Below are 26,512 nucleotides of genomic sequence, written 5' to 3' on the forward strand. Positions count from 1 at the left end.
ATAGTACATGTCAGTGTCAAATCTATTTTAGCCAATGATTGTTAACTTCAACAGCAAACTCACAAAACTTGTAAATGAGTTAGAGCTCATTATAAAACAGTTAGTCAAAGTCTTTGAAAATAAGAAAATATATGAATATTGTATTGCTACATTTCATTAACAGTCATTTGCCTAACACATATCATCATGTTCCTATCACTCCAATCACCACCAAGATCATGTTAGACAGTCAGGCTATTAATATGTGATGATTAATCATAAACAATAGGCTATAGATGTCAATTAATTTGTAATTATACATAATGTAAACCTCATAATGTATGTGGTAGCCAGTTAGAAAACACAACATAACTTTTCAGTTTAGTTCAGTTCAGTTCAGTCACTCAGTCGCGTCAGACTCTTTACAACCCCATGGACTACAGCACGCCAGGCCTCCCTGTCCATCACCAACTCCCAGAATTCACCCAAAGTCATGTCCATCGAGCTGGTGATGCCATCCAACCATCTCATCCTCTATTGTCCCCTTCTCCTCCCGCTCTCAATCTTTCCCAGCATCTGGGTTTTTTTAAATGAGTCAGCTCTTCGCATCAGGTGGCCAACGTATTGGAGTTTCAGCTTCAACATCACATAACTTTTAATACTACAATATAATGTAGTCTATAAAAGTTATGAAACAATATATTTTATTCCATTGAAAACATGACTTCTGAATTCCTGAATTACTAGGCAAAATCAGCCAGCCATATGGAGATGGGGATAGAAAGTTCCAGGCAGAAGGAGGGACAGGAAAAGTCCTAAAGAGGGAATGAGCATGGTATGTTCTAGGAACCAAAGGAGTCTTTCTTAGTTGTAATGGGGAAGAAGGGCTATAGTGAATCTGGTTAAGGTTAAGAGGTGGGCAGGTACCAGTTTACATAGTGATTTTTGGTCCAAAGACAAGAAGTTGGGTTTCAGACTAAACAAAGTAGGAAAGCCTAGGAGGGTTTTAGGGAAGAAAGAAATATTATCTGATTTGTTTTTAAAAGGTTCCTTCTTGGATGTTGAAGGGATTACTTCAACATTACTTCTATTACTTCAATAAGAATAGCAGCAGGGAGATTGTTTAAAAAAAAAAATGAATGCATTGAACTTGGACTGGTCATCTGTTTCACATATGGTAACATACATGTTTCAATGCTATTGTCTCAAATCATCCCATCCTCACCTTCTCCCACAGAGTCCAAAAGTCTGTTCTTTATATCTGTGTCTCTTTTGCTGTCTTACATATAGGGTTGTTGTTACCATCTTTCTAAATTTCATATATATGCATTAATATACTGTATTGGTGTTTTTCTTTCTGACTTACTTCACTCTGTATAATAGTTTCATCTACCTCATTAGAGCTGATTCAAATGCATTCTTTTTAATAGCTGAGTAATATTCCATTGTGTATATGTACGACAACTTCCTTATCCATTCGTCTGCCAATGGCCATCTAGGTTGCTTCCATGTCTTAGCTATTATTAACAGTGCTGGGATGAACACTGGGGTACACATGTCTCTTTCAATTATGGTTTCACAGGACACTCAAAGCTGGTGCACTGGGATAACCCAGAGGGATGGGATGGGGAGGGAGGGGGTTCGGGATGGGGGACACATGTATACCCGTGGCTGATTCATGTCAATAGATGGCAAAAACCACCACAATATTGTAAAGTAATTAGCCTCCAATTAAAATTAATTAATTTTTTAAAAATGAATGCATTAGTCTAGACAAGAAATGGTGTTGGCTTGTACTACGGATGGAGCTGAAAGATGGGGAGGAGTAGAGGCATTTCAAATGTATCATCAAGGTAGAGCTAAGAGGATTTGAAGTTATGGATGAAGTAGAGTTTGAGGGAAAAGGATGCTTTAAGGATAGATACTAATTTGGGAGCTTGAGTGAATTTAGTGGATGGTTGTACTGTTAAATATGTATTAAAAATATATACTGAGCATCTACTGTGTGGAGGATACTTTTTTGGACAAGATACACTTTTCTAACTTCTAACAGATTGTGGATGCAAATTATGTAAAATTGTCATCAATATTTCTATTTTATTTCAAGTAAATATTCTAAATAAGCATGTTTTCCTGCCTCATTATCTCGTCATTGTGACATAGATTAGGGGTCAGCAGACTTTTCCTGAAAAGATTGATGGAGTAAGCATTTTAAGCTTTGCAGTCTCTGTGAACTTTGTTGCAACTACTCCACCCTGATAATGTAGTGTCAAAACAACCATGGACAACACATTAAGGAAAGAGCATGACTGGATTTCAGTAAAACTTTATTTACGGAACAAGCAGTGGATCACATTTGGTCTCTGTAGTTTGCTAATCCCTCACATAGACTGAAGATCCCCAAACAAGATAAACCTAGAGTTGTGAATAAAGATGCCAAGTATTTATTTATTGATTTATAGTTGTCATTTATTTAATTTCTTTCTTTCAGTATTATTTTTAGTAGTCCTTCTTCTGGTTTCTTCAGGATCTCTAACTCCATTTAATCTTAAGACTATACATCACGCCACTTTGTTCTCCACCACAATGGTAGGACATTACCCATGTTGGCCAAACTGAATCGTCCCTTCCCCATGGTCACAATGATTGGGTTGGAGGCAGGTACACGATTCAAGCAAGGCCAATTAGAATCTGCCCTGGACTTGATATGTAATTAGTAAGAGGCAATTTCTTCACTGAGGGTCTATTAAGAGAGGGGGCTGGAGATCTGTAACTTATATTGTGCCAGTCATTTTGGTCAGTGCTTACGTTCAGAGCAACACCAGCAGAGATCAACAGAGTTAAAAGCCATAGAAACATCGTTTGGGAAGTTTAATCCAGCTATGTCTAAAGTCAGAAACATGCCAGGACTTCCTGGTTATGCGAGTCAGTGAATTCCATTTTAGCTTCAGCTAGTTTGAGTTGAGTTTCTATCAGTTGCAGACAGAAGATTGATTATAGACAAAAGTACTGCTGAACTGAATCTGGAAGAGGACAATTAGCATTTGAATCCCTTGAATGTGCCAAGCATAATACATGCTAATCTTAGTTAAACTTAAGATAGCTTTATCTTTAAGGTTGAGAGAACAGGGGCTCAGAGATAAGTGATTTGCCTGAAGTTATGTACATTTTTGGTAGTTATGATTGTACTGCTAGTATTTCTAACTCCGAAGCCCATGCTTTTTATATGGTACCGTGTAGTAAGGAAGCATAGAAATTAAATGGAAAAAAATAGTAAAGTATAATTTTTAGATTTCTATTTCTCTTAAACTAGTTTCTTCTAGGGCTCCAAAACTGAGGAAATAAGATGATTCTTGAAGCATCAGAAAGATTAGATGTAGTATACGACCTGTTAAGCAATCAATCATGGATGGACTTTCAAAGCTGCTTTGAATCTTAAAATGGGATGTTTCTAGCCTAATTTTCCACAGGCTAAAGCTGGAAAATGTTCCTTTTTCATCCTGCTTAGGGAGAACTAGATTTCATATGTATGCAGGAAATGCAGAGCCAGGCAAAGAGTTCATTTCCATATCTCTAAGTGGGCTGTGTGCGCTTGACAAGGAAGGGCAAATAAGGAGTATAAAATCACCATCAAAGATTCATGCTGAGGATCTCTTCTTGAGAGCTATATGGAGATGGCAGTATAAGAGGGGCTTCTTTCTAGGTAGAAAGAGGTGATAATTAAACATAATTTGTAGAAGAAAATTAATAGTGATGGACTTAAATCCTTTATAGCAAATGTAAATTTCAAAGCAATTTTGTGTGGAGAAGTAAAAAGCTATAATATATGACTGAGTGGTATATGCTGACAGTAATGGTCCTCTTGTGCAGTGAGTTATTAAAGACTTTCATCTCGTGGTTTTCAATAATGAAAAAGGAGGCAGTCTGGGGGCATTTTCTAAGCTATGTCCCTTGTGTTGATTTAGCTTGTAAAACCAGTAGGTTATCTCAACAGCTGTATGGAAAAGGCTAAATTTGCTAAAAGACTAAAATGTGAAAAGCATCCTATTTTAGAAAAATGTATTATTTCTTCTCTGAGACTAACAAACTATGACCTTGGGCAAGTCACGTAATCTCTATGGGGCTCTCTACTTCTTGTTCAAGGATCTTATCCATGGCTTTTCCCACTTTCAGTAATCTACAATTCCTTCTTCTGGTAAAAATATCCTCTTGGGAATGAAGAAACTTCAGGGACATATTGCTTGCAGTCATTTACTCTCTCTTACCTTGTTTTTGAAATGGATTCGAGAATCAGTTCCAGGATCGCACGTCCTTCATTGAGCAAGATACAGAGATAATGAAGAATCAGAGTCATTTCACAAAGCTTAATGTTTAAACTTTCACAAAGATCTATGGAAGGAACAGTTATAGGAAAACCAATAGCTCAGCTTAACTGGGTCACAGTACAAATGACTATGGGTTTGGGATGTACTTGAATAGTCCTGGCTTGTGAGGATTGGACCTTGAGGAAATGAGAAATGGGATTCTGAAAGAAAGAAAAGATCAAATATTTTTGATAGTTTATTACACTTACTAAACTTCTGAGGGTTGAATATGGAAAGTTAGTATTAATGTATCACGTTTTATAGACCTTCATCATTCATCATCTTTCATTAGTATGTTTTTAAAAACTGATTGACAATATTGACTCATTATTGCTAACTAAAGTCCAAACTACTCAGATTTACTTAGCTTTACCTGTTGTTCTTTATCTGTCCCAGGATTCCATCTAGAATAATGGCTCTTTAGAGTATGACAATTCCTCAAATATTTCTTGTTTTTAAAGACTTTGACACTTTAGAGGAATACTGGTCAGGTATTGAGAAGCATGTTTCTCAATTTGGGTTTGTTGATTTTTTTTTTTCCCCTCATGATTAAACAGGACTTCCAGGTCTTTAGAAGACCACAGTATCTGTAAACTGCTAGCTTTATCACATCATAAGTGCACATACTACCCATATGACTTATCATTCAAGATGCTAAATTTAATCACATAGCTGAGGCAGTTTTGTCAACTTTCTCCACTGTGAAGTTACTCCTTGCCTTTTCTATACTGTGTTATTTAGAAGGGAGTCAGTCCCTCCCACAATCAAGGGAGTGAGGAATTACAATCCACCTATTTCATGAGAGAGTAACTATATATAGTGTTAGGAATTCTTCTGTATGGGAGATTTGCCTGTTCTTGTTAATTAAATTATTTATTACATCACTATAGACTCACAGATATTTAGGTTTATATTTATACATTGGGTTATATTCTAATGCATGTTATTTATTTGATTGCTCAAGGTTTCAGCTTTGGACATTTGGAGCTCTTTCTGTTGCTTCTATGTCCCTCTGACATATTCTGTTGGTTTTTGTTTTTCCTTACCTTCTGACACTACGAGATGCTCCAGGCTCATCCTGTATATTCTTGCCTTGGCTTTCAAAACTGTCATCTCTCCTGGAAGTCCTAGTTTCCTTTATTGGAGAATGATGTTTGAGGGAGGGAGGAATGGGGAATAAATTTTTAATGGATACAGAGTTTCAGTCTGGGAAGATGAAAAAAGTTCCTGAGATGAATGATGGTGATGATTATAATAACGTGAATATCCTCAGTTAATGCCACTGAACTATACACTTAAAAATAATTAACATGAGAAATTTTACATAATGTATATTTACCACAATTGAGATATGCTTTATCTAAAAAACAAAAACAAACCTTACGACTTGTTTCCAATGAGAGTTCATGTTTTTCCACATTCTCACTAGCATTTAGTCATCAGACTTTGTTTTGTGTTTTTGTTCTAGCTGTCCTAATAGGTGTGTAGTGATATCTCATTGTTTTGATGGTGGCATCTCATTATTGTCTTAATTTTCATTTCGCTAAAGACATATGGGGCTTTCCAGGTGGCTCGTGGTAAAGATTCAGCCTGTCAATGCAGGATATGTGGGTTGGATCCCTGGGTCTGGAAGAACCCTCGAGTAGGAAACAACAACCTACTCCAGTATTCTTGACTGGGAAATTTCATGGACAGAGGGGCCTGGCAGGCTACAGTCTATGGGGTTGCAAAAAAATTGGACTAAACGATTAAACAACAACAATGAAATATGATATTGAGTGTCATTTCATATGCTTGTTTGTTATTTGCATATTCATTTTGCTGGTGTGCTTAATATTTTGATCTTTTAAAACTGTTTCTTTTTTTTCATTGCTGAGTTTTAAGAATTCTTTGTACATTCTGGATACAAGTCCTTTATTAGATACATGATTTGCAAATATTTTCTAGCAGTCTGTGGCTTCTCATTCTCTTAACAATGTATTTCATGGAGCAAATTTTTAATTTTAATAACATCCAACTTGGGTCATTTTCTTCATGGACTATTCTTTGTGTTTTTGTATCTAAACAGTCATAACCAGTGAATATCATACTAGTTTTCTTCTAGATGTTTTATAGTTTTCATTTAACATTTAGGTCTGTATTTATTTTGAGTTAATTTCATATAAGTTGTGAGATCTGTGTCTATATAGAGAGATGTCTAATAGTTTCAGTACTGTTTGCTGGAAAGACTATTCTTTCCCCACTGACTAGCCTTTGCATCTTTGTCAAAAGTCAGGTTTCTGTGGTATCTTTATTCCCTTCCATTGATCTATGTGTTTATTCTTTCACCAAAACTGTACTGTCTCTAAAATGAAGTGTAAGACATATTATGTCTTTTTTTTTTTATATCTTTCTTATATTAGGGTATAGTTGATTTACAATGTTTTTAGTTTCAGGTATATAGAAAACTGATTCAGTTACATATATATCCATTGTTTCACAGTTTTGTTGCCCAGATAGGTTATTACACAAGACTGAGCAGAGCACCTTGAACGATACAGTAGGTCCTTGTTGACTATACATTGTATACAGTGGTGTGTATATATTAATTCCAACATCCCAGACTCTGATTTTGTCCTTTCCCTGATGTTTCCCCGTTGGTAACCAGAAATTTGTTTTTGAAGTCTGTGAATCTGTTTTTGTTTTATAAATAAATTCATTTGTATCATCCTTTTAGATTCCACATATAAGTGATAGATATGTGTCTTTTTCTGACTTACTTCATGTAGTATGATAATTTCTAGATCCAACGATGTTCTACAAATGGCATTATTTCATTTCTAATGGCTGAGTAATATTCCACTGTGTGTGTGTGTGTGTGTGTGTGTGTGTGTGTGTATCACATCTTCTTCATCCACGCATCTATCAATGGGCATTTAGGTTGCTTCCATGTCTTGGCTATTGTAAAAAGTGTATAATGAGCGTGGATGCATGCATCCTGAGAACCATAGTTTTCTCTGGATATGCCAGGAGTGAGATTATTGGATCATATAGTAGCTCTATTTTCAGCTTTTTAAGGAACTTCCCTACTGTTCTTTTTAGTGAATGTACCAGTTTTCATTTCCAACAACAGTCCAGGGGAGTTCCCTTTTGTCCACACCCTCTCTAGCAGATATTGTTTGTAGACTCTTTGATGATGACCATTCTGATGTTGGGCCACATGAGTTGCTTGTATATCTTGGAGATTAATCCATGTTGGTCACTTCATTTGCAAATTTTTCTCCCATTCTGTGGATTGTCTTTTCATTTTATGGTTTCCTTTGCTATGCAAAAGCCTTTAAGTTTCATTAGGACCCATTTGTTTATCTTTGTTTTCATTTTCACTACTCTAAGAGGTGGATTCTAAAAGATACTGCTGTGATGTATGTCAAAAAGAGTTCTTTCTATGTTTTCTTCTAGGAGTTGTATAGTGTCCAGCCTTATATCTAGGTCTTAAATCCATTTTCAGCTTACTTTTGCGTATGGTGTTAGGGAGTGTTCTAGTTTCATTCTTTACACATGGCTGTTTAGTTTTTCCAGCAGCATCTACTGAAGAGACTGTCTTTTCTCCATTGTATATTCTTGTTTCCTTTGTCACAGATTAATTGACCACAGGCACATGGGATTATTTCTAGGCTTTTCATCCTGTTTCATTGATCACTATTTAGTTTTTGTCCCAGTGCCATACTGTTTTGAATACTAAAGTCAGGATTCCTGATTCCTCAGCTCCATTTTTCTTTCTCACATTACTTTGACTCTCCAGGCTCTTTTGAGTCTTCATACACATTTAAAAATGTTTTGCTCTAGTTCTGTAAAAAATGTAACTGGTAATGTAATAGGAATTGCACTGAATCTGTAGATTAGTTTGGGTAGTATAGTCATTTTGACAATATTGATTTTCCAATCCAAGAACACGGCATTTCTTTTCATTGATGTTGTCTTTGATTTCTGCCATTAGTATCTTATAATTTTCTGAATACAGGTCTTTTGCTTCTTTAGGTAGGTTTATTCCTAGGTATTTTATTATTTTTGTTACAATGGTAAATGGGAGTTTCATTAATTTCTCTCTGATTTTTCATTGTTAGTGTATAGGAATGCAAAGGATTTCTGTGCATTAATTTTGTCTCCTGCAGCTTTACCAAATTCATTGATGAGCTCTAGAAGTTACCTGGTAGCATCTTTAGGATTTTCTATGTATCATATCATGTCATCTGCAAACAGTGACAGTTTTACTTCTTTTCCGATTTGGATTCCTTTTTTCTTCTTCTTTGATTTCCATGGCTTAGGAATTCCAAAACTATATTAAATAAAAATGGCAAGAGCAGACATTCTTTCTTGTTCCTGATCTTAGAGGGAAATGTTTTTAGCTTTTCACCATTGAGTATGATGTTAGCTGTGGGTCTATAATATACAATCTTTATTATGTTAAGGTTTCCTTTATGCCCACTTTCAAGACAGTTTTATCATAAATGGGTGTTGAATTTTGTCAAAAGCTTTTTCTGCATCTCTTGAGATGATACTATGGTTTTTATTTTTAAATTTGTTGATGTAGTGTAACAAACTGATTGATTTGTAGATACTGAAAAATCCTTGCATCCTTGGGATCAGTCACAGTTGATTATGATATATGTTCTTTGTGATGTATTGTTGATTTGGTTTGCTTGGTACTTTGTTGAGAATTTTCATGTCTGTGTTCATTAGTGATATGGGGCTGTAATTTTCTTTTATTGTGGTATCTTTTTCTGGTTTTGGTATCAGGGTGATTTTTGTCCTTATAGAATGAGTTTGGGAGGGTTCCTTCCTCTGCAATTTTTTGGGAGCAGTTTTAGAGGCATTGGTATTAACTGTCTCTAAATGTTTGGTAGAATTTACCTGTGAAGTCATCTTATCCTTTGTCATTTAGTTGCTCAATTGTGTCTGACTCTTTGTGACCTCATGGACTGCAGCAGGCCAGGCTTCCCTGTCCTTCACCATCTCCTGGAGCTTGCTCAAACTAATGTCCGTTGAGTCCGCGATGCCATCCAACCATCTAGTCCTCTGTCATCCCCTTCTTCTCCTGCCCTCAATCTTTCCCAGTATCAGGGTCTTTTCCAGTGAGTCAGCTCTTTGTATCAGGTAGCCAAAGTACTGGAGCTTCAGCTTTAGCATCAGTCCTTCCAATAAATATTCAGGATTGATTTCCTTTAATATTGACTGGTTGGATCTCCTTGCAGTCCAAGGGACTCTCAAGAGTCTTCTCCAACACCACAGTTCAAAAGCACCAATTCTTGGGTGCTCAGCCTTCTATATGGTCCAACTCTTACATCCATACAAGACTACTGGAAAAACTATAGCTTTGAGTATACAGGACATTGTTGGTAAAGTAACATCTCTGCTTCTTAATGTGCTGTCTAGGTTTGTCATAGCTTTTCTTCCAGGAAGCAAGCGTCTTTTAATTTCATGGCTGCAGTCACCATCTGTAGTAATTTTGGAGCCAAAGAAAAGAAAATCTGTCACTGTTTCCATTGTTTCTCCATCTATTTGCCATGAAGTGATGGGACCAGGTGTCATGATCTTCATTTTTTGAATGGTGAGTTTTAAGCCAGCTTTTTCAGTCTCCTCTTTCACCTTCATTAAGAGGCTCTTTAGTTCCTCCTCACTTTCTGCCAAAGCTGAAGCTCCAATACTTGGCCACCTGATGTGAAGAACCAACTCATGGAAAAAGACCATGGTGCTGAGAAAGATTGAGGGCAGGTGTCATCTGCATATCTGAGGTTATTGATATTTCTCCCAGCAATCTTGATTCCAACTTGTGCTTCATTCAGTGCAGGATTTCACATGATGTACTCTGCATATAACTTAAATAAGCAAGGTGACAACATACAGCCTTGATGTATTCCTTTTCCAATTTTGAACCAGTCTGTTGTTCCATCTGTGGTTCTAACTGTTACTTCTTGACCTGCAGACAGGTTACTCAGGAGGCAAGTAAGGTGGCCCAGTATTCCTATCTCTTTAAGAATTTTCCACAGTTTGTTATGATCCAGACAGTCAAAGGCTTTAGTGTAGTCAGTGAAGCAAAAGTAGATCTTTTTGGATGTCTCTTGCTTTTTCTATGGTTCAACAAATGTTGACAGTTTGATCTCTGGTTCCTCTGCCTTTTCTAAATCCAGCTTGAACATCTGGAAGTTCTCAGTTCATATACTGTTGAAGCCTAGCTTGAAGGATTTTAAGTGTGACCTTGCTAGCATGTGAAATGAGTGCAATTGTGTGGCAGTTTGAATATTCTTTGGCATTGCCCTTTTTTGGGATTGGAATGAAAACCAACTGACCTTTTCCAGTCCTGTGGCCACTGCTGAGTTTTCCAAATTTGCTGGCATATTGAGTGCAGCAGTTTAACAGCATCATCTTTTAGGATTTGAAATGGCTCAGCTGTAATTTCATCACCTTCACTAGTTTTGTTCATAGTAAACTTCCCAAGGCCCACTTGATTTCACACTCCAGGATGTCTGGCTATAGGTGAATGATCATACCATCATGTTTATCCAGCTCATTAAGATCTTTTTTGTATAGTTCTTGCCATCTCCTCTTCATATGTTCTGCTTCTATTAGGTCCATACTGTTTCTGTTCTTTATTGTGCCCATCTTTGCACAAAATGTTCCTTTGGCATCTCTAATTTTCTTGAAGAGATCTCTAGTCTTTCCCATTCTATTATTTTCCACTATTTCTTTTCACTGATCACTTAGGAAGGCTGTCTTATCTCTCCATGCTATTCTTTGAAACTCTGCACTCAGATGGGTGTATCTTTCCTTTTCTCCTTTGCCTTCCACTTCTCTTTTCTTAGATATTTCTAAGACCCCTCAGACAACCAATTTGCTTCTTGCATTTTTCTTGGGGATGGTTGTGGTCACAACCTCCTGTGCAATGTTATGAACCTTCGTCCATAGTTCTTCAGGCACTCTGTCTACCAGATCTAGTCCCTTGAATCTATTCAAGACCTCCACTGTATAATCGTAAGGGATGTGATTTTGGTCATACCTGAATTGCTAGTGGTTTTCCCTACTTTCTTCATTTAAGTATGAATTTGGTAATAAGGAGTTCATGATCTGAGCCACAGTCATCTCCTGGTCTTGTTTTTGCTGACTGTATAGAGTTTCTCCATCTTCAGCTGCAAAGAACATAATCAGTCTGATTTCGGTATTGACCAGCTGGTGATGTCCATGTGTAGAGTCATCTCTTGTGTTGTTGGAAGAGGGCTTGCTATGACCAGTGCATTCTCTTGGCAAAACTCTATTAGCCTTTGCCCTCCTTCATTTTGTACTCCAAGACCAAACTTGCCTGTACTCCAGGTATCTATTGGCTTCCTCTTTCGCCTTCCAATCCCCTATGATGTAAAACACATCTTTTTTTGGCATTAGTTCTAGAAGGGCTTGTAGGTCTTTATAGAACTGTTCAACTTCAGCTTCTTTGGTTGGGGCATAGACTTTATGTTCTCCTAGACTTTAATTTGGGCTTCCCTGGCAGCTCAACTTGTAAAGAATCCGCCTGGAATGCAGGAGACCCCAGTTTGATCCCTGGGTTGGGAAGATTCGCTGGAGAAGGGATAAGCTACTGACTCCAGTATTCTTGTTTGTTTTAATTTCAGTTATTTGTGATTGCCCTGGTTTATATTTTCTTGTTCTTCTTGGTTCAGTCTTGGAGGATTGTTTCTTTCTAAGAATTTGTCCATTTCTTCTAGCTTGTCTATATTATCGGCTTAATCCCAGAGGTGTTCTGATAGTCAGTTGTTGGCTCAGGAAGACTTTAGACAGCCTTTCTGGTGATGGGTGGGGCTGTGTTCTCACTCTTTTGGACATTTGACCTGAGGCTTCCCAGCACTGGAGCCTGCTGGCAGTAGGTGGTGCTGCATCTCTGTGCCAAATGGCAACCTCTGGGAGAGCTCACACTGAGGAGTCATCCCTGGGTCCTCTACCACCAGTGTCCTTGTCTCCACTGTAAACCACAGCCAACCCCTGCCTGCAAAAGACACTGTCCAAGACCACCAGGTAAGTCTGTCCCAGGCTCCTGTGGAGTCACTGCTTTATCCTGGGTCTCAGTGCATGTGAAACTCGGTGCATTTTCCAAGAGTTGACTCCCTGTTTACCCCAGCCTCGTGCAGCTCCTGTACTCAAGCCCCAGAGGCCTTTAAAGGCAAATGTTCTGAGGGATCCTCCTCCCCACGCCTGAACATCAGGCTGGGGAGCCTGGCATGGGGCTCAAAACTTCCTCCTGTTGGAGAAACTCTGTGACATAATTATTTTCCAGTGTGTGGGTCATCCACCCTGGTATAGGATTTGATTCTATCGAGAGAGCACCTTTCCTACCACCTTGTTGTGGCTTCTTTGGATGTAGAATATCCTTGTTGGTAGACTCTAGTCATTTTTGTTGATGGTTGTTAAGCAGTTAAGGTGTGATTTTGATGTTTATGTAAGAGGAGGTGGGCTCAAGTCCTTCTAGTCTGACATTTTGTCTCCTCCTCCTATTATGTCTTGAAGTTTAGTATGTGATCACTGTAACTTTGTTCTTCTTGATTCAGTATTTTGGGACTATTCTGGGTCTTTTGCTTTTCCCTATATATTTTAGAATTAATTACCAAAAAAGTTGCAGGGAGTTTGGGATTGTATTAACTCTATAGAACAAGTTGGAAAGAACTGACCATTATGAAACTTCTAATGCATGAATGTCGAATATTTATTCATTTATCTAGATCTTTTGTGATTTATCTTTTCAGTGTTTTATAGTTTTTTACATATAGATCCTGTACATAATTTTTTAATTTACATGGTATTTGAAATTTTTTTTAAATTCGTTGTTTCTTTGCTTATGTTGTTGTTCAGTCACTAAGTCATGTCTGACTCTTTGCGACTCCAAGAACTGCAGTATGCCAGGCGTCCCTGTCCTTCACTACCTCCCTGAGTTTTCTCAAACTCATGTCCATTGAGTCAGTGATGCCATCCCACCATCTCATCCTCTGTCACTCCCTTCTCTTGCCCTCAATCTTTCCCAGCATTAGGGTCTCTTCCAATGAGTTGGCTCTTTGCTTATATAAAGGAAAGTAATTGACTTTTGCATACTGACCTTGTATCCTGTAAACTCTTCTTAATTCCAAGGGTTTGTTTTTTATGAGTTTCTACATAGACATGTAATCTGTGAATAAGAATAGTTTCACTACTTTACAAGCTCTATAACGTTTATTTTTTTCTCCTATTGTACTACCTGGGATTTCTTTTATAACGTTCAACATATGTAGTAACAGAAGGCATCATTTTTTTTGGTCCAAAACTTAGGAAAGAAAGTATTCAGTATCTTGTAGTGTTAGCTATAGGGGCTCTTTAATATATACTTCATTGGTTAAGGAAATTCCCTTTATCCTAGTTTCTAGAAATCCTAAATGGGTGCTGATTTTGTTAAATGTCTGTATTTGTTGACATAAGAATATGATTTTTCTCATTCAGTCTGTTAACATAGTGAATTTCATTGATTTTATGATATCAAATTATCCTTGACTCCCCAGAATGAACCCTGCTCAATAGTGCTCTATTAAGCTTTTTTGTATGTTACTAGAGTCAATTTACTCATATTTTATTAAAATATTTTATCTATGTTTGAGATATTTGCATGGGGCTCAGGTTGAAGCGCTGGAGCAGTGGCTATGCATTGCTGGAGCGACTTTGAGGAGATATCCCACCTCCAAGGGCAAAGGAGAAGCCCCAGCAAGATGGTAGGAGGGGCGAAATCACATTTAGAATCAAACCCCACACCCACCAGAGATGCTCAGAAGGCTCAAACATACCTTGTGTGCACCAGGACCCAGAGACCCCACAGAGACTGAGACAGAATTGTGTTTGGGTGTCTCCTGAGGAGGTATGGGTCAGCAGTGGACTGCTGTGGGGGCAGGGGTATAGGTGCAGCAGACCTGGGTCTGGCATAAGCCCTCTTGGAGGAGGTTGCCATTAACCCACCATAGAGCTGCCAGAACTTACACAGGACTGGGAAACAGACTCTGGGAGGGCACAAACAGAACCTTGTATGCACCAGGACCCAGGAGAAAGGAGCAGTGACCCCACAAGAGACTGACCTAGATTTGCCTGTGAGTGTCCAGGATTTTCTGTTGGAGGCGTGGGTTGGTGGTGGTCTGCTGCAGGGTTGGGGGCACTGAGTGTAGCAGGGCATGCATGGGACTTTTTGAAAGAAGTCACCATTGTCTTCACTACCTTCACCATAGTTTGGCCTCAGGTCAAATAACAGGGAGGGAACACAGCCCCACCCTTCAACAGAAAGTGAAAGTGAAGTCGCTCAGTTGTGCCTGACTCCCTGCAACCCCATGGACTATAGCCTCCGAGGTTCCTCCATCCATGGAATTCTCCAGGCAAGAGTACTGGAATGGGTTGCCCTTTCCTTCTCCACTTCAACAGAAAATTGAATTAAAAATTTACTGCGCATGGCCCCGCACATCAGAACAAGACCTAGTTTCCCCCTCAGTCAGTCTCTCCCATCAGGAAGCTTCCATAAGCCTCTTATCCTTCTCCATCAGAGGGCAGACAGACTGAAAACAACAATCACAGACAACTAACCAATCTGATCACATGGACCACAGCCTTGTCTAACTCAATGAAACTGTGAGCCATGCCATGTAGGGCCACCCAAGACAGACGGGTCATGGTGGAGAGTTCTGACAAAACGTGGTCCACTGGAGTAGAGAATGGCAAACCACTTCAGCATTCTTGCCTTGAGAACCCCATGAACAGTATGAAAAGACAAAAAGATAGGACACTGAAAGATGAACTCCCCAGGTTGGTAGGTGCCCAATATGCTACTGGAGATCAGTGGAGAAATAACTCCAGAAAGAATGAAGAGATGGAGCTAAAGCAAAAACAACACCTGGTTGTGGATGTGACTGGTGATGGAAGTAAACTCCCATGCTGTAAAGAGCAACATTGCATAGGAACCTGGAATGTTAGGTCCATGAATCAAGGCACATTGAAGTGGTCAAACAGGAGATAGCAAGAGTGAACATCGACATTTTAGGAATCTGTGAACTAAAATGGACTGGAATGGATGAATTTAACTCAGATGACCATTATATCTGCTACTGTCGGCAAGAATCCCTTAGAAGAAATGGAGTAGCCATCATAGTCAACAGAAGAGTCCAATTGCAGTACTACAGTCTCAAAAACGGCAGAATGATCTCTGTTTATTTCCAACGTAAACCATTCAATATCACAGTAATCCAAGTCTATGCTCCAACCAATAATGCTGAAGAAGCTGAAATTGAATGGTTCTATGAAGACCTATAAGACCTTCTAGAACTAACACCCAAAAAAGATGTCCTTTTCATTATAGGGAACTGGAATGCAAAAGTCAAGAGATACCTGGAGTAACAGGTAAATTTGGCCTTGGAGTACAAAACGAAGCAGGCTAACAAGGCTAACAAGAGTTTTGCTGAGAGAACGCACTGGTCATAGCAAACACCCTCTTCCAACAACACAAGAGATGACTCTACACATGGACATCACCAGATGGTCAATACCGAAATCAGATGCATTATATTCTTTGCAGCCAAAGATGGAGAAGCTCTACACAGTCAGCAAAAACAAGGCCGGGAGCTGACTGTGGCACAGACCATGAAGTCCTTACTGCCAAATTCAGACTTAAATTGAAGAAAGTAAGGAAAACCACTAGAACATTCAGCTATGACCTAAATCAAATCCCTTATGATTATACAATGGAAGTGAGAAATAGATTCAAGAGATTAGATCTGATAGAGTGCCTGAAGAAGTGTGCACAGAGGTCCATGACATTGTACAGGAGGCAGTGATCAGGACCATCCCCAAGAAAAAGAAATGCAAAAAGGGAAAATGGTTGTCTGAGGTGGCCTTATAAATAGCTGAGAAAAGAAGAGAAGCGAAAGGCAAAGGAGAAAAGGAAAGCTATACTCATTTGAATGCAGAGTTCCAAAGAACAGCAAGGAGAGATAAGAAAGCCTTCCTCAGTGATCAGTGCAAAGAAATAGAGGAAAACAATAGAATGGGAAAGACTAGAAATCTCTTCAAGAAAACTAGAGATACCAAGGAAACTTTTCATGCAAAGATGGGCACAATAAAGGACAGAAATAGTATGGACCTAACAGCAGCAAAGGATATTAAGAAGAGGTAGCAAAAATACACAGAAGAACTATACAAAAAAGATCTTCATGACCCAGATAACCACCATGGTGTGATCACTCACCTAGAGCCAGACATCCTGGAATGCGAAGTCAAGTGGACCTTAGGAAGCATAACTATGAACAAAGCTAGTAAAGGTGATGGAATTCCAGTTGAGCTATTTCAAATCCTGAAAGATGATGCTGTGAAAGTGCTGCACTCAATATGCCAGCAAATTTGGAAAACTCAGCAGTGGCCACAGGACTGGAAAAGGTCAGTTTTCATCCCAATCCCAAAAAAAGGCAATGCCAAAGAATGCTCAAACTACTGCACAATTGCACTCATCTCACACGCTAGCAAAGTAATGCTCAATATTCTCCAAGCCAGGCTTCAACAGTATGTGAACCGTGAACTCTCAGATGTTCAAGCTGGTTTTAGAAAAGGTAGAGGAACCAGAGATCAAATTGCCAACAGCCACTGGATCGTCAAAAAAGCAAGAGAGTTCCAGAAAAACATCTACTTCTGCTTTATTGACTATGCCAAAGCCTTTGACAGTTGGATCACAACAAACTGTGGAAAATCCTTAAAGAGATGGGAATACCAGACCACCTGACCTGCCTCCTGAGAAATCTGTATGCAGGTCAGGAAGCAACAGTTAGAGCTGAACATGGAACAAGAGGCTGGTTCCAAATCAGGAAAGGAGTACATCAAGGTTGTATATTGTCACCCTGCTTATTTAACTTATATGCAGAGTACATCATGTGAAATGCTGGGCTGGAAGAAGCACAAGCTGGAATCAAGATAGCCGGGAGAAATATCAGTAGCCTCAGATATGCGGATGATACCATCCTTATGGCAGAAAGTGAAGAAAGAGCCTCTTGATGAAAGTGAAAGAGGAGAGTGAAAAAGTTGGCTTAAAGCTCAACATTCAGAAGACTAAGGCCATGGCATCCAGTCCCATCACTTCATGGCAGATAGATGGGGAAACAGTGGAAATGGTGACAGACTTTATTTTGGGGAGCTCCAAAATCACTGCAGATGGTGATTGCAGCCATGAAATTAAAAGATGCTTACTCCTTGGAAGAAAAGTTATGACCAACCTAGACAGCATATTAAAAACAGAGACATTACTTTGCCACAAATGTCCATCTATTCAAGGCTATGGTTTTTCCAGTAGTCATGTATGGATGTGACAGTTGGACTATAAAGAAAGCTGAGTACCGAAGAATTGACGGTTTTGAACTGTGGTGTTGGAGAAGACTCTTGAGAGTCCCTTAGACTGCAAGGAGATCCAAGTAGTCCATCCTAAAGGAGATCAATCCTGGGTGTTCACTGGAAGCACTGATGCTGAAACTCCAATACTTTGGCCACCTGATGCGAAGAACCAACTTATCTGAAAAGACTCTGATGCTGGGAAAGATTGAGGGCAGGAGGAGAAGGGGGGCGACAGAGGATGAGATGGTTGGATGGCATCACTGACTCAATGGACATGAGTTTGGGTAATCTCCGGGAGTTGGTGATGGACAGGGAGGCCTGGCGTGCTGCAGTCCATGGGGTCTCAAAGAGTCAGCCACGACTGAGCGACTGAACTGAACTGAACTGAGATATATCAGCCTGTAGTTTCCTTTGCTATAGTGTCTTTACCAGGTTTTTATTTTAGGATAATTATGGTCTCATAAATCTAGTTGGTATGTGTTTCCTCATGAAGAAGACATTTTAAAAAATATTGTGGAGAACTGGTATCATTTTTTCCTTAATAGTTCGATAGAGTTCACCGGTAAAACTACCTGGACCTGGTGATTTCATTTTTGGAAATTTGTAAATAGTGAACTTTATTTCTTTAATAGTTATGTTCTACTATTCATGATATCTATTTCTCAAGTGAGATATGGTAATATTTGGAATTTAAGACACTAGATCGTTTTATCTGTTATATTTTGGGCATATAGTTGTTCATAGTACTTCTTTTAATCCTTTTACTGTCCTTGGGAGTAGCAGTAATGATCTCTCTCTCATTCCTGATATTTGTAATTTGTATCATTTTTCTTTTTCAGGTGTAGGCTGTGTAGAGCCTTATCAATTTTTATTAATCTTTTCAAATAAGCACTTTTTGATTTATTCATTTTCTTCTGTTTTCCTCTTTTAACTTTTGTTGATTCCTCCTCTAGTTTTTATAACTTATTTCCTCTGCTTGCTTTAGGTTCAATTTGTTCTTGTTACTGTTGTTTTCTTAGGTGGATGTTTAGGAAATCAACTGTAAATTTCTCTTTTTTTAAATATAAGTAGTTAATGCTATAAATTGCTAGGCACATTTTCATGTTATATTTTCATTTAGTTTAACATTTTAAAATTTCTTGGAAACTTATTTGACCTAGTGATTAATTAGAAGTGTGCTGTTTAATATCCAAATAGTTGGACATTTGCCAGCTATCTTTCTGGTACTGACTTCTTGTTTGATTCTGTGGTAATCTAAAAGCATACTCTGCATGATTTCTATTCTTTTAAAAATGTTAAGATATATGTCGTGGCCTAGTGTATCACTCTATTTTGGTGACTATTTCATGTGTTCTTGAGAAAAATGAGTATTCTCCTGTCCTTTGATGGAGTATTCTATTTATGTCAATTTGATCAAATTGATTTATAGTGCTGTCCAGGTCACTTATGTTTTTACTGATTTTTGGCCTGTCTAATCTATCAATTACTGATAGAGTTGTGTTGAAGTCTGCAAATATAATAGCAGACTAATCTATCCTCCTTTCTATTCTATTAATTATTGCCTCATGCATTTTGATGCTCTTTTGTTAGGTACCAATGGGTTTATAATTTTTGGTGTGTTCTTGCAGAACTGACTTCCCTCTATCATTATGTAATATCTTTCTTTATCTCTGATAGTCTATCTGAAATTAATATAGTTACTCCAGCTTAATTTTGATGTTAAGCGTCTTATATCACTTACCACTGCTTTCCTTTATCTGCAGTCTTTATATTTAAAATGTCTTTCTTCTAGATGACAGATAATGATCTTTCTCTTGTCTGACAATCTCGGGCATTTAATTGTTTAGTCCATTTATAAGTGGCTTTTGATATAGTTGGATTGAATTGTGCCATCTTTATAACTGTTTTCTAAACATTTGTTCTTTGCTTCTTTTTACCTCTTGTTTGTCTTCTTTGGTTTTTAACTGAGAATTTATATGATTCTCAATTGTCTCTCTGTGGTATATCATTTTTATTTCCTTTTAACATGTTTTTAGTGATTTCCTTAGGGCTCACCAAATATACATTAACAATTTAAATCAACTTTCAAATGACATTATACAACTTCATGTATAGTGCAGGGACCTTATAACAGAGTATTAATTCCTTCAACTATCCCTTGTGAAATTTCTGTAATATATTTCACTTACACATAAGTTAGTTACTCAATACATTACTACTTTATTGCTTTTAGATGAATGAAGAATAAAAAAAAATATTTATTTTTACCTTTGTTCCTTCTCTGACTCACTTCCTTTCTTAAGGTAGATCCAAGTTTTTGATCTAGAAAATTTTCATCTATCTGAAGAAATTCTTTTAGTTTTTTAATTGGACTGTTCTGCTGGTAACAAACTTGCTATGTTTTTGTTTTAGAAAGTCTATTTCTCGTCTACTTTTAAAAAATACTTTTGCTAGACATTGAATTCTATGTTGGTCATTTTCTGTCAACACTTAGAATATTTTGCAGTATTCAACTTTTGCTTGCATGGATTCCAATGAGACATTTGCTGTGTTCATACCATTGTTCCCTATATTGGGAAGGTTTTCTTCTTTCATTAGTTTCTTTCAGAATTTTCTCTTGTCTTTAGTTTTTCTACAGGTAAACATATCAATAATAAGTCTAGATGTTGTTATTTTTGCTACTTATCTTGCTTGGTGTTCCGAACTTCTGCAACCTGTGGTTTGGTGTCTGGGAATAATTTTGGTAGCATCTCAGCAATTATTACTTCAAACATTTCTTCTGCCCCATTCTTTCTGGTGTTGCAATTATTTATACACACACACACACACACACACACACACACACACACACAGTTCTCAGGTTTTTGTCCTTTTTTTTCCTGTTTGTGTTTTTTGTCTTTATTGATCTATCTTTAAGTTTACTAGTTCTTTGCTTAACTATGGGAAAGTCTATTTATGAGCCTCCTGAAGGCCTTCTTTAACTGTGTTTTTTATTTCTAACATTTACTTTTGAAATTTCTACAACTCTGCTGACATTACCCATTTGATCTTACATGCTATTTGTTAACATATTAATCATGGTTATTTGAAATGCCTTACCTGTTAATTCACATATCTGAATGTGGTTACGATTGCCAAGTCTTCCAAAACTGTGACTTTTAGTATGCCTTTTAATAAAAAATTCAAAGTTGACATGTGCCAATAGTCGCTGCAGGAAATAGACCTTTAGAGGGCAGGATTTATGGTAATCTACATATGAGTTGGGCTGTATTTTAACATTTGCTGTAGCTATAAGGGGTAGAGATTCCAAACTTCTCTAGTGTCATTATTTATTTCCTCTTTTGGCTTTAAGGTTTCTCGTTACACTATTTCTCAGAGGGGTCTATGTTTTATAGATTTTCAGTTGTAAATTCTCTGCTACACTGATTGTTGGTGTGGGGGCTGGGTGCAGAGAAGGTAAGATAGTCTTTTAGTGGAACTTGGTCTCAGAGTGTGGCCTTCACCCCTGTTTCTATTCGTTTTTAAGGCATATAGCTCCTCCCATCTTCCTTGTACCCAGTTCCTGATTTATTTCCTTGAAACTGTCCCCTGTTCATGTTCCCTTTCCCCTGTTTAGATGAAATACTAATCCTAGAAAGGACTACAAGGGGAAGAAAATCTCTTTTCCTATGTGAGATAAGGTTTCAGTATTGCTCTACGGCAAAGTATATCTCTTCGGAGATTGTCAGTCTTTGTTTTTGAGAAGAAAATGAGAAGGTTACCCTTGCAGCGCTTCCCCTGTCAGAGCCACAGGAGATTTTTCTTGAATGTATACTGTGCGAAGTTGTGGAGTTCCTGGAAGAAAAGCCCAAAACAGTGTTAAGTACTCTCCTTTGACTGCAGTCCCCAGGAATGTCCTAATCAAGCTAGTTACCACTTAGCTTACAGCAAATTGTCAAAATTACTAGTAAAGGAAGCATTTATACAGGAAGAAAAGCCCAAAACAGTGTTAAGTACTCTCCTTTGACTGCAGTCCCCAGGAATGTCCTAATCAAGCTAGTTACCACTTAGCTTACAGCAAATTATCAAAATTACTAGTAAAGGAAGCATTTATACAACTTGTGGCTTGCTGGCAGCTTCACGTCCAGGTAAGCAAATGTCTAGTGCTGTCTCTCTCTGTACGCACCAATGTCTCCAGGTTTCAAAGGGGCAGATTGCCCTGTGACCCCAGTTCTTTGATAAGTTCAAGAACGTTTATTATTTTTCACTTTTCCTAGCTTTTTCTTATAATGCCAGGAGTGATGACTTGTAATCTCTTTTACATCTTAAAGCTGAAATAGATAAAAACCAGGTCTATCAATTGGGAATGTGAAAAATTAGATGTGCTTCATTTTAAGCATTAAGACCCCACATAATTTCACAAATAATAACTATGTACATTGAATAAGTAAATAACTTTGTGGGATAATAATTTTAAAGCCAATAAATAGCTGATGTAATACAGATTTATTGTATTCTCCTTGGAGCAAGGAGAAAATTTCAGAGTAGGTGCTGTTTGGTGGCGAAGAATGGCGGAGCTCACTCTTTGGAAGGTGCAGTCACTATTTTGCACCTCTTTTTTAGTTAACATTTTGGAGTTTATGTTTTGGACTCATAAATAAAATCAAAGAAGAGGAAACATCGATCTTGGCAAAATAAAGGTAGGTCTAGAAGCACATTGAAACATTTGAAAAAAAAGTGCACAGACTGAAGAGTTGAAGAAGCAACTCCTCTTCTCATTTGGCATATATATTCACAAATACAAATGTTGTTCATTGAGCCATGGCCTGCAGTTTAAATTTGTTCCATATGATAGTCTCTGGCTAGAAAAGTGTGTCTAGTAAATTGGTGAAGGTTTCTGCTCGAAAATATAACATCTTAGAAAACATCAGATCTTAGAGGGCATTTACTTAATGCGTTTTTAGGTGATAAGTCACTATGCCAAGGAAAAAAGGAGTCGTATTGAAAAAAATGGTATATTTTTTCAAGTTATTATGGTACAACATCATTAACCAAGCAATCCCTATGTGAGGTAATTCTGTTACTCATTATTATTATACTTTTTATTTCATTTAAAGTCTGGAGTCAGTTAATTAGTAACTGTTTCCTCCAGACCAATGTAAAAGTTTCACATGCTTTCCTTTTCCTGTTTTTTTTTCCCTTGCCTCCACCAATATCCATGTGGAAAATGTCTAGAATATTAATTCATATTATTGAGATTCTTTTCTTTTCATAATACTTATTTAGACCTACCAACGAGTAGTTCTCACTTCCATCAACTATATATTCGCACATACTCCTGTTTCTTTCTGGATTAACTGTCTTCCCTGATGTACTTTGTCCTCCAAAAAGTAGCTATTTTCAGAAACAGCCTGTAAACAGTCTGAGATGAAACTCACCCTTACCTGATAGTATTTGTGGTCATAGACTTCTAGGATCAAAAAGTATTATTTCCATTTGTACTTACAGGTGATTCACTGTCTTCTTGTTTCCAATATTGTTGATGACAAACCTATTGTAACCTGAATTCTTGCAGCATGTTCTGAGGCAAAGATGTGCAAATAGGTAAGTAGATTTTCTCTTTACTAACAATGCCCTGAGATGTATACAAGATATGTCAACACAACTTTGGTGCTCTTATTGTGTGTACTTTAGTCTTGCTCTGTCATCCCTTTCAATTTACTACTTAGTAATTACCAGTTATGATTTGGAGTATTGCTTTACATTCATTCTCATCCTTTATCAGATATGTAATTGCAAATATTTTCTACCTGTCTGCGGTCTCTCTCTTCATTATCTTAACAGTGTCTTTCAAAGAGCAGAAGTCTTTAATTTGGATAAAGTCCAATTTATTATTTTTTAAAATATTGTAAGACATGACATTGAATATTTTTTCATTTTTGAATAGTGATATTAACTTTTTTACCATTTGTTGAAACAGCTATATTCTCCATTAAATACTATTTCCTTCTTTGTTGAAGGTAAACTAATCAGATATCCATCTCTAGTTTCTTTATTCTATTTCATTGTCCCTCTACCTTGACTCTAACATCACAGATTTCAATAACTATAGGTTTAAAACAAATCTTGAAGTCAGCATAATCCCTCTGACTTTTCAAAGTTTTCTGAAGTTATTTTTTAGCATTTACAGGTCCATGAATATAATATACCTCTCCAATTATTTACATTTTTTTCAATTTCTCTCAGTAGGAAAGAAAATTCCTCAACCTGATGAAACACTACAGCGGACATCATCGTAAGGTTGAATGCTTTATGTCCATGATAGGAAACAAGGATATGTGATCTCATCAACTCTATTTAATGTTGTGTAGGCGATCTTATGGAAAAGAAAATGGCAACCCACTCTTGTATTCTTGCCTGGAGAGTTCCATGGACAAAGGAGCCTGGAAGACTACAGTCCATGGAGTTACAGAGATTCAGATATGACAGAGTGACTAACACACTCAGGAAATCTTAACTAGTGCAATAAGGTAAGAAAAATAAACAAACAGATTTAAAAGGAATGACGACCTACTGTACACAACATGAAGCTATGCAAACTGACAAGTGATTTTAGTAAGATGGCAGGACAAAATGTTCATACACAAAATTGACTGTATTTCTATATACTATAAGTGAAAGTGAAAGTCACTCAGTTGTGTCCGACTCTTTGAGACCCCATGGACTATACAGTCCATGGAATTCTCCAGGCCAGAATCCTGGAGTGGGTAGCCTTTTCCTTCTCCAGAGGATGTTATGCTAGCAATCAATAATTGGATTAATTAAAAGTACCATTTGCAATGTCAACATGAAATTTTTACAGATAAATATAAGACATGCTATAAAAGATGAATATGTTGAAAACTGAAAAATATTACTGAATTATACAGTGTTCATACATCTAAAGACTAACTAAATGTTAGTGTCCAATTTACAAAATTAGAGCCTCAATGCAATCTCAATCAAATTCCCAGCAAGATTTTTTTAAAGACATTGACAATTTGATTCTAAAGTTATGGAAATGCAAAGGCTAGAATAGCCAAGCCTATTTTGAAAGTGTAAAGCATCAGTGTATGAAGCAAGTTACGAAGACTTACTACTAGGCTATAGTAATTAAAAAACAGTGTGATTGATAGGCATACAGTTTAATGGAATAGTTACAGAAATAGTATTGCACCTATATGGTTAATTGATTTTGAATAACTATGCCAAGGAAATTCAGTGGCTGAAAGAAGTTCCTTTTCAACAAATGGTACTGAAACAACTAGACCTCATATTGAAAAAAAATGAACCTCAACCCTAATCTCACACCATACATAACTCATCATGGATCATAGGGCTAAAATTATTAACTAAAAATAATGAAAGAATATTAGTGGCCTTGAGTTAAGCAAAGCTTTTTAGGAAACACAAAATGCATGAATCATAAGAATAAAATACCCAGAAATAAACTTACCTCAGGAAACAAAAAACCTGTACTTTGAAACCTGTAGGACACTAGTAAAAGAAATTGAAGACACAAACATATGGAAAGATATGCCACGTTCTTGTGTTGAAAAAATATTGTTAAAATAATAACCATACTACCCAATGCAATCTACAGACTCAGTACAATCTCTATAAAATACTATCTTGAAGAAGAAAAACAGAGCTGTAAGAATCGGGCTTCCTGACTTCAGACTGTATTATCAGTACAAAGCTACAGTGATCAAGAGAGTATGGTACTGGCGCAAAAATAGATCAATGGAATAGGACAGAAAGGGTCACCTAGTCTATGACAAAAGAGGCTAGAATATACAATGAAGAAAAGACAGTGTCTTCAATAAGTGGTGCTGGGAAAACTGGACAGCTACACATAAAAGAATAAAATTAGAACATTCTCTAACACTATATACAAAAATAAACTCAAAATGAATTAAAGACCTAAATGTAAGACTGGATACTATAAAACTCCTAGAGGAAAACATAGGCAGAACACTCTATAATGTGTATCACAGCAATATTTTTTGAACCCATCTCCTACAGTAAAGGAAACAAAAGCAAAAATAAATGGGACTTAAATGTAAAAGCTTTTGTACAGCAAAGGGAAGCAACCAAATGAAAAGACAACATACAGAATGAGAGAAAATATTCGCCAACAATGTGACCAATAAGGGATTAAACGCCAACATATTCAAACAGCTCAAACAGTTCAATTTCAAAGAGACAAATGACCCAATCAAAACATAGCTGGAAGATCTAAATAGACATTCTTCCAAAGAAGACATACAGAAGGCCAATAGGCACATGAAAAATATGTTCAATATTGCTAATTACAGTAAGCCCTTACATATGAACAAGTACCACTCTGAGAGCATGGTTTTAAGTCCAATGAAGTTAGGTAGCCAAATAACACAGTCAGCTGTATAGGAACTGTAATGTAGTAGGTTTATAATACTTTTTACACAAATAATACATTAAAAAAAAAAAAAACTAAGACTTTTTAATCCTACAGCAAAATCCCATGGACAGAGGAGCCTGGTAGGCTACAGCCCATGGGGTCGCAAAGAGTCAGACACGACTGAGCAACTTCATTTCACTCACTTCACTCACTTCATACTTTATCACTGGAGAAGGAACTGGCAACCCACTCCAGTATTCTTGCCTGGAGAAGCCCATGGACTGAGGAGCCTGGCAGGCCATGGTCCATGGGGTCTAGAGAGTCGGACACGACTGAAGTGACTGAGCACAAAGTGCCTTGAAAAGTACAGTAGTACCAG

The 26,512-nt window shown here is 37.4% G+C and overlaps 1 protein-coding gene across 3 annotated transcripts in view; it reads right to left on the reverse strand.

The window, feature by feature from the left end:
* Nucleotides 1–2,289: 2,289 nt before the first annotated feature.
* Nucleotides 2,290–26,512, reverse strand: part of LRMDA (leucine rich melanocyte differentiation associated) — a 1,316,989-nt gene continuing 1,292,766 nt past the window's right edge. The window contains exons 12-17 of one of the 3 annotated variants that reach the window (XM_081564329.1): nt 21,497–21,569; nt 20,835–20,902; nt 13,456–13,524; nt 5,390–5,478; nt 4,245–4,504; nt 2,290–3,678 (exon numbers count right to left, since the gene is read on the reverse strand). In XM_081564329.1, coding sequence (XP_081420455.1) covers nt 13,508–13,524; nt 20,835–20,902; nt 21,497–21,569 — 158 coding nt within the window. In that variant the 3' untranslated portion in view covers nt 2,290–3,678; nt 4,245–4,504; nt 5,390–5,478; nt 13,456–13,507. Of the gene's footprint in view, nt 3,679–4,244; nt 4,505–5,389; nt 5,479–13,455; nt 13,525–20,834; nt 20,903–21,496; nt 21,570–26,512 lie in introns of those variants that run through there. The other 2 variants (XM_081564346.1, XM_081564565.1) reach the window with 2 other exon arrangements.

Source organism: Giraffa tippelskirchi, chromosome 2 (assembly GCF_054371585.1).
Source record: "Giraffa tippelskirchi isolate mGirTip1 chromosome 2, T2T-mGirTip1v1.2.pri, whole genome shotgun sequence".
In the NCBI taxonomy this organism is placed as follows: Eukaryota; Metazoa; Chordata; class Mammalia; order Artiodactyla; family Giraffidae; genus Giraffa; species Giraffa tippelskirchi.